The following is a 9,113-nucleotide window of genomic DNA, read 5'->3' as shown; positions in this document are numbered from 1 at the left end:
GTATCATGTACAGTGTTATCGAATGGGATATCATATCATGCATCTACGATTTCATGATCACAAAAGTCCAACAGTGTTGGACTTTTTTTGTGATTACCACAGACATTTACTTGATATCCTTCTACTTGCCAACAGTCATGGCTATCATATTGCATATGAGTTTAGGTTGTATGTGGAGTCCAAGCTTGATAGCGAAACCAATTCTGGTTCTACTTTTGCCTTTATTTTTTCCTATGAATTGTACAATTATATGAAATATACACAAATATATTACTTAGAAATTGGTTCCCAATTTTCTTTCTACTTAGAACCTATAGGGGTGGACCTTAGTGCTCTGCCTGTAATTGATCGCCTCCCCTCACAATCATTAACTTTAAAGGCAGAGTTAGTGACCTGCATATCTCCAATGATGAAATGTCACTTTAGGCAGGAAAACTAATTCTGAGCATCATCTTTTGCAATCAAGCTGAGGAGCTGCATCATTCTTAAGAAATATGCCAAGATACACAGTGCACGTCCGAGGAGAATGGTTGTCAGTTCCTTGTAAAGATCCTTCCAAAACCATTAGATGTTTGGGTAAAGAAGCACTGAGGAGGTATATAAAAAATAAGCCTGATAATGGAGGCTTTGAAACTCTGGAGAATGTGAAGTTTTACCTGCGGAGATGTAAAGGCTTGGGCTTACTGGACCTTGATGACAAACTAATAGATGCATTGGAAGATAATGAGTTTGTGGAAGTTGGTGAGTTTACAAGTGTTTCTTTTTATTTCATATTTTTACAATGATACAAAAATTACATTTGCAGGAATGTACAGATTTAAAAAATATATATTTGATAGTATTTAATGCATGGTTATTTTTTGATGATAAAAAAACTGAACTAATAAGAATTGTGGTAGAAAATATAAATTAGCATAATGGCTGATGTTTTGTACTTGGACCCTTTATGGAGACACATGGAGTCTCAAGGTATTGATATTGCTGACCGATAGGTACCCGACATAATTCTACATGGTGCTGTTTCTAGGGGTAAATATCTCTGTAGATCTGCATGTGATGGAGTATTTCCTAATTTATTTTGCTTTACCAATCCCATATGACTCTGTGAGAAGAGCTTTTCTTATGCCTACATATGAAATCAGAGGCACATGGGGCATAGTATGACCCATATTGGTCAAAGGGCATGCGTGTGTATCCATACCAGTTTGTAAAATCTTGCAACTGAACTCTCTGCCTCTCCCATGGTACACTTAGACTTTTTTGTCACAGGGTGCAGAGTTAGGTGGCATCACACAGTTAGTTTTTTCCCCATTCTTGATGTTGGAATCTTTTGTTGTTTTTCAGTGGCAAAAGCACCACATACGGATGTTAGCTGGGGGTTAATATGGAATTCTGAGATGCACTACAAAGTGGTGTTTTTTAAATTTTTTTGTGGGTTTTTTTTTGGAGGGGGGGGGAATACTCTGGGTTTGGTGTTTTTCTATCTTTTTCCCGTAGGCTTCTCTGGGAAAAAAATGACAAAAAACAGCATGTGTGACCAAAAAGGTCACCCATAAAAAAACTTCTAAAAAATGCAGTGATCGTAAAAAAAAAAATCATTCAATTTTTTTCTGTTATTTTTCTAAACCCAGAAAAACAAATGTCAGTGTTTTACATTAGCACTTTTAAGCCAAGACCAGTAGAAAAGCTATAATAGGATCTATGTGTTTCGAAATCCACTATGGGGTTTGACTTAAAAGTGTGGATAGAAAATACTGACCACATACATCTGTACTGTTTGAAGGTGGCTTAGTTTCTTCTCCATACTTTGATTCTTATTTTCAATTTTTTTTAATTCTGTGCTGCTATAGTTGTGGAGGGCGATGTGATGTCACCGGATTTTATACCATCTCAGCCTGAGGGTGTTCATTTGTATCCTTTACTGAACAGTACTGCATAATTCTAGCCAAAAGTAACTTTAAGCATATACTCTATACAAGTAGAACCTGAAATATTTGAATTGCATTGATCAATAAGAATGGACAGACTTGTGTGTATGCTGAGACTTGTAGTTAAATACTAGACTATCGGAGGCTGCTGAATGTGTAGATGGCTATCTTTTCCTGTATAGTTTTCTCAGTATGTCCACTGGTGGCATTATTATAACGGTTGGCTCTGATTTCAATTTATAAGGCTACATTCACACGGGCGAGAATCTTGCGTGAGTTTTGTGCGTTGCAAGACTCACAAGACTCGTACAAATATGAACTCCATTCTTTTGAATGGACTTATTCACATGAACAGTCTTTTTCTTTGCAGTGATGCTACAAGGAAAGTCGTTTGAAGCGTGCTCTGTCTTTTGGCGTTCCCTTGGAAAGCCTCACCCATTGGGACCTTAAACATCGCATGACACTCGCATGCCATGTGAGGTGCATCTGAGTTCAATGTGATGTTTCCCATTGAAATCAATTGGAAACACTTGCAATCCTCAGATGCGTGTGAAACACACAACTGAGTATCGCAATTTCACAGAAGTGATGCGAAAGACGCCTCACATCCACATGAAAAACGTATGTTAAAAGTTTCTCGGCCCGAAATTACGCTTGCTCGTGTGAATTTAGCCTAACTCTTCTGCTGCAATCTAAACACCATTACATATACAGTAAAATTCCTTTAAACCAGTGTTTCTCAACGCCAGTCCTCAGGGACCCCCAACAGGTCATGTTTGCAGGATTTCCTCGGTGTTGCACAGGTGATGTAATTATTGTCGGTGCCTCAGATATTGCCACAGGTGTTCTTACTATAGGATATCCTGAAAACATGACCTGTTGGTGGTCCCTGAGGACTGGAGTTGAGAAACACTACTTTAAACTACCATTTGTGGGACCTGTTATCAGATATTTGTATTGCTTAATAATCATAGCTAAGCATATAATTGCTACTCGCGATTTTCTCGCCATAAAGTTAATAGGACTTTCTAATGTTTTGGAGCCCATGTTTCCCTATAAAGCCTCCTTGTTTATCGCATCGAATTTGTGATTTTCGTGCAATGCGATTTTAACATTAGAAAGTCCTTTTAACTTTATCGTGAGTAGCAGCGACGCGATGCGAGATTTCTTCACGAGAAAAAGCATCACTGATGCTACAAAATTGAGTGTACAAAGCTGTGATTTTGTAGCAGCCATATCCCCGTTGCCCTTGAGAAAGAGGCCTTATAGTATCATGATTTATTTTGACTGATGACTTTTCTTACCTGGTTTTCTCTGCTTAGTCTTCTGTCTGTGGTCTTGTGAAATTCTACATTATGTTGCAGTTCTATATTGGAACATTGCAGGATTATTAAACTTTGCGGATTATTGGATGCTGGATTTAGGGAATCTCTATGTACCTATATTTTTAAGTACCATGTATATTTAAATTGTAACTTTCTGCTTGATAAAATATTTTGTCCCAAATATTTAGTTTTACAAAATACATCTTGAAATGTCTTTAACAAATATATAGATATAGCAAATATAAAGAACCTGAGCAGGTGAGTTCTTAATTTCCTGTATCACATGAATTCTGTGAGTTTTTCATTAAATAAAAATAATAAAGTGCATGGAGCTTGTCTCTTGACACTTGGCTATGTGGCCTACAGAGACTGCTGATTCACTGGTGTACAATGAGAAGCAAAGACAGCTGTACATAAAAAAAAAAACTCTTGTGGTGGGAGGTAAGGACACAGGATGGGAGTTAGGCAGCACCAAATTCATATGTAGGCCAGAAAGTCCCTAAGGGCTTAATCACATGACTGTAGGCCAACTACGCTCGGCAGCATGAAGCGTAGCTGTGCCTCAACAAGGGAGATTTCATCCCCATCGCCAGCAGTTCAAACTCCGTGCCAGAGTGCAGGAGTTTAAAAAAAGAGGCGGGAAGATAGGGCTGCCTGATCTTTTGTGCACTTGGTATTTACTACATGTGGAGAAGATAGGGCAGGTCCTATCTTTTCCCGGCCATACAAATTCCAGCCAGGGGAATTTCCAGGGGAAAAGAGATAGTGAAAACAAAACCACTGATATCCTATAGAGATTAGTGGCTTTGTTTTGTCTGTTATACGGCTGTGATTATCACAGTGGTATAAGGGGAGAAAACAACGCTCGTCTGAATCCTCTTATGCAGCTAACATCCGTTTCCCACTACCCTCTAATTTATACAAACATACACTTTGAGCCCTAACAGATTTTTTTTTTTACTATATATATATATATATATATATATATATATATAAAAGTCCTGCCCTCAATGACTAGCCTGGTAAGCGCTGCGGAATAAGTTGGCGCTATACAAATAAAGATTATTATTATTATTACTAGCCACATCCACTCTGACTGTTACGTGGATGTGGCTAGTCATTGAGCGCAGGACTTATGTACAGAACCTCTATGATCTTGCCAAAAGCAATACTTAATAGTTAACAACTTTGTATACAAGGGTACCATTACATAGGACAACAGCAGAAATGCCCAACAGTCTTCCCAACAACTGTTGCTCCTTTACTTTCAGATAGTCATTCAGTGAACAAAGATGGAGCACATTAGGGGTTTCTTCCAGCCGCTCCCCACCATTCACTGTGAACTAACAGTAATTCAAAGATGAACCACTACCTGTTTACACTGAGCGAGAACTTGCTCAGTAGTCGTTCTACTTCAGTAAGCTAAAAAAGTAACTAGCGACTAATAAGCGATTTCTTGCTCTGTTCCCTATTGGTTCCACTTTTACAATGAACTTAAAATCACTTTACAATGAACTTAAAATCGCTTGTTTGACCGTTTTTTCGGCTGGTAGTTGGCCCACTGCACATGCTCAACTAGCGCTCCATTTACAGTGATGTCATTGCAGAGGGAGAAGCGACCCCCACAGTGACAGAAGACCAGGACATGGGAGTTACGTTGTCGAAGTTGGCAGGGGTCTCAGCGGTGAGTCACAGCCGGCAGACCCCTACCATTCTCATATTGTTGACATATCCTGAGAGCAGGTCATCAATAGCTAGAAGTAGGAAAATGAGTTAGTGTATGTGGTATTCTAATGTATGCTTTTATGTCGTGTGGTGTAATGCATCAGTCTGTCTCTCTTTATATTCTGTAACACTAACAGTCCTTCTGTGCAGTATATTGAAATAGATGGAGAGTGTCTGACAACAAAGGACTTACTCAACCTTGGAAAAGGACTCTATAAAATAAAGGTAAATGTCCTCCTCGGCTTACATAAGCTAATAAACAATATACTGGAATGTTAATTTACAACTATGTGAGAAACCAAAATCCAGTCCAATTTGGAAACAAAACAGTCAACATACAATAAGTAAATAAAATATATAACACATTTGCCATGAAAAATTAGAGCATTGTATATTTTTTTTCATCCACTGTTTTGGGGTTTAAGATAAAGATTTTTTTTCTCCATTTTCACTTTTGCAAGCTTACCCCAGAGGCAGAACAGAGAGTGAAGCAGTCGAGACTTCTGATAGAAAGCATTGTGAACGAGAAGAAAGGTACTCAAATGGTTTCTGTAATATCATGGCGGAATCTAATGTTTTTTTATTGTGTCTTCTCTCATGCACATAATATACAATTTATTGCAGTGGTGTATGGAATTACTACAGGATTTGGGAAGTTTGCCCGCACTGTAATCCCTGTCAGCCAGCTGAAGTAAGTAGTATATGCCAGCATTATAATAAACCTCTTTGGTGTGCACTGTTGGCAGACTACAATATAAGGGTGCAATCACACATGCAGTTTTTTTTTCACATTTTTTGATGCAGTTTTTGAAGCCAAAACCAGGAATGGATCCAAAAAGAGAAGTTGTATCTCTTCTTTTAAGTGAATCTCAAAAATTGCATAAAAAAACTGAACAAAACCTGCATGTGTGAACGCACCCTAAGACTATGCTAGAGCGTATAGACATTTGGTATAGAGCAATAATAGTGCTTACATGTAGTAGCTGTGTGAATGGCTGTGATTGGTTAACCCAGCACCGGCTTTCATTGGCTGACGCTGCGCTGGATTAACCAATCAGAGCATTAGCCTGCTGGAGGCAGGGTATTCAAACCCCGCTTCGTGGAAGAAATCCTCTGTCGAAGTGGAGGAGGACGCGTCAGCCTGCAGTAGCGCCGCAGACCATCGCGGGGACTGGAATGCCAGCGGTAGGTGAGTATTAGTTCCCCCCGAGCCTCAGCTTGTGAGCTTCTTGACTTGCGAGCAGGCTCGTAACCTGAGTTTTTGCTCTTAAAGCAGAGCAAAAATTCATGAAAGAGCCTGCTCACAAGTCAAGAAGCTCGCAAGCTGAGGTACCACAGTGTATGTAATTTATGCTCTTTTGTTTAAATTACATTACTCTGTTCTACACTCTGATAGTGCTAAACGTTAACCGTGATTAAGGGATTGTTACGTGCAGTTTACCTGAGTAGTTATGATATTTTATATTAGGATAGTCTGTCAATATGCACCTGTATTACAGAAGTTCTATTACTTTGCTGTTGTGTTCTTTATCTACATTGTCTGTTAACAAAGACCATTACGTCTTATATAGCCTAAATTTGTCCATTTGTGTAAAGCCTAAACGTGTCCATAAAACTTCAACAACTGTCAGACGAATGTTCGTTCAGCCAACAGCTGTTTGCACATGAACTTTCAAGTTGGCCGAACATTCATGTGTTTAGGGAGTTAAGTCATCTCTGGAGGCGGCCTATCTCTTGGGGAACAAAAGGATCGGGTGTCATCATCTGTCGATGGAAAGTTGAGCTGCCCAATACACAGTACAGAGTCACGTAGTACTGCTGTTATCATCTGGTTTGGACATCTAAACTCTGTTTACGAAGGCCTTAATGGGGTTTTCTGGGCTTTTTTTTAATTGATGGCCAATCCTGAGGATAGGTTATTAATAGTTGATTGGCTGAGGCCTGAAGCTCAGGACTCAGACCAGTCAACATTTCTGGTGCCTCCTACTGCTGGCAAAACACAAAGGGTATGAAGCGAAAGCAGATTGTTTCGTGCCCTGTGTAGAGGGCATTGCTGGTAATCGGAAGCACAGCTATCTTTGATTTGAATTGATTTAATGGGACCTGTGCCTGCAATTACCAGTGCTGGCCAGTACACGTGAGTCCGAGCAATCTATTTCTGCTCCGTATCGTGAGTGTTTTGCTTGTCACAGCGGGGACAGAACTGATCAGCTGGGGTCATCAATAAACATTGCCTGAAAAGCCCCATTAAGCTCCATGGTACCAAAAGTGTTCCAATGTCTCTAGAAATCAAAACTGAATTCTGGCTTATCATATTTGGCTACTCTTAAATAAAAAGAAAATTCTATTTATTTCTTAACCTTGGTTAGTTGAAATGAGATCTCAGGTAACTTTAGAGATGTTAAGTCTTTGGCTAGAATTAGGGGAAACAACATACTTCATAATGAATTATGAAATGCGGAATAGTCACAATATGAACATTATATTCTTTCTTCCCACTTAGTGATCTTCAAGTCAACCTTGTTCGTTCCCATTCCGCAGGTAATGTTTAAATTATTTTTTTATTCTAAATTTGTGCCACGTGGTGTTTTTAAAGGGCATTTTAAGAGCGATTGTTTTGATGTATTAACAGGTGTTGGAAAACCTTTGAGTCCGGACCGTACACGTATGCTTTTGGCTTTAAGGATCAATGTCTTAGCAAAAGGATATAGTGGGATCTCACTTGAGACACTTCAACAAGTGATTGAAGCTTTTAACGGTAAGCCTATATCCTAAAGTTCAGTTGGAGCTTCCTTGCCACCTTTCATCTTCATTTTCATTCATACTAGATGCAAGCCTTTGTAAGGTCTCATTCAGACTGCAATATTCTGGTCAAAGTTTGGCATAAGTATTTGTAAGCTAAAAACAGGAGTGAGTGCAAAATATGGAAGTGGTACAAATTTTTCCATTATAGTTTTTCTCTCTGTAGGCTCCACTCCTGGTTTTGTCTTAAAAATGGTAAAGCAGAATGCTACCGTGTGAATGAGGCCTAATAGGGGTGCATACATTTCATGTATGCAACTAATTTGCACATCCTCTATAGTCCTAAATTTTCAAACAAACGTCCTTTCCACACGTGTACATTGTTTACATTGCATGTTGATTGCTAAAGTAACAATCATTCTTGTTCTCTGTTTTATAATCTTTTCCCTAGCCTGTTGCTTGCCATACATCCCTGAGAAAGGAACAGTTGGAGCCAGCGGAGATCTTGCTCCTCTGTCCCATCTTGCTTTGGGCTTAATAGGAGAAGGAAAGATGTGGTCACCGAAAAGTGGCTGGGCTGATGCTAAATATGTAAGAAATGATCATCTGGCATACTTATCTACATTCTTACTTAATTTACTAATACCATTTCAGTCCACTGTTAAAAAGACACAAAATGTATAAAATACGCATATGTGGAAATTCATTTGTTTTTCATTTGTGCAACATTAACTTTTTATACTATGTAAATTAATAATCTTTATTACGAACTACACCAAACAATAGAAATACTAGTTTTGTAAATAGCATTTTTTCCATATTCAGGTTCTTGAGGCTCATGGATTAAAACCAGTATCTTTGAAACCAAAAGAGGTAAATTAATTTTATATGACTACATGTACTGTATAATAACCACAATAAAATAATCTTCTATATAATGCATTTTTAAGGCTTTGTTTACAGTATGTTAATAGCCTGTGACAAATGTTTACCTATGCAGGCCGAAAGATTTACAGCCATAGGCCGGGCTCACATGGGCGTATGATTACCGCGTGTTACGTGTGCGCTGTACGCCCGTGTGATACCTGGTAACTCGCAGGCAATCAGTTGCATTGCCTTACACAGTTCCACTCACATTAGCATGTCTGAATTGCGTAATATGTGAGCATAAAAAAAAACACAGCATATTCTATTTTGCCATGTATATATACGCGATAGAGCCCATTGTTCTCCATGGGCGCGTATATGGGTGCCCATACGCAACTACATTACAGGAAGTATAAAGAAAAAAATGGTGAACTGCGCATGACAGTACAATTGCGCCACCATAAGCGGCAGTATGCCGGGTCACTTCCGGCTCCACAGCTGTTAAATGCGTTATATGATTATACGA

General features: G+C 38.9%; 1 protein-coding gene across 1 annotated transcript in view; it reads left to right on the top strand.

The window, feature by feature from the left end:
- Positions 1-433: 433 nt before the first annotated feature.
- HAL (histidine ammonia-lyase) overlaps positions 434-9,113 on the top strand; it is a 29,201-nt gene continuing 20,521 nt past the window's right edge. The window contains exons 1-10 of the mRNA XM_066589868.1: positions 434-741; positions 1,851-1,911; positions 3,484-3,511; positions 5,129-5,203; positions 5,440-5,512; positions 5,603-5,669; positions 7,482-7,519; positions 7,611-7,736; positions 8,172-8,311; positions 8,546-8,593. Of these exons, the coding sequence (XP_066445965.1) occupies positions 495-741; positions 1,851-1,911; positions 3,484-3,511; positions 5,129-5,203; positions 5,440-5,512; positions 5,603-5,669; positions 7,482-7,519; positions 7,611-7,736; positions 8,172-8,311; positions 8,546-8,593 (903 nt within the window). The 5' untranslated portion in view covers positions 434-494. The remainder of the gene's footprint in view (positions 742-1,850; positions 1,912-3,483; positions 3,512-5,128; positions 5,204-5,439; positions 5,513-5,602; positions 5,670-7,481; positions 7,520-7,610; positions 7,737-8,171; positions 8,312-8,545; positions 8,594-9,113) is intronic.

This window comes from Eleutherodactylus coqui, chromosome 2 (genome assembly GCF_035609145.1).
Source record: "Eleutherodactylus coqui strain aEleCoq1 chromosome 2, aEleCoq1.hap1, whole genome shotgun sequence".
Classification (NCBI taxonomy): Eukaryota; Metazoa; Chordata; class Amphibia; order Anura; family Eleutherodactylidae; genus Eleutherodactylus; species Eleutherodactylus coqui.
Note: the sequence above shows the minus strand (reverse complement) of the source record. Positions and strands in the feature narration are given on the sequence as shown.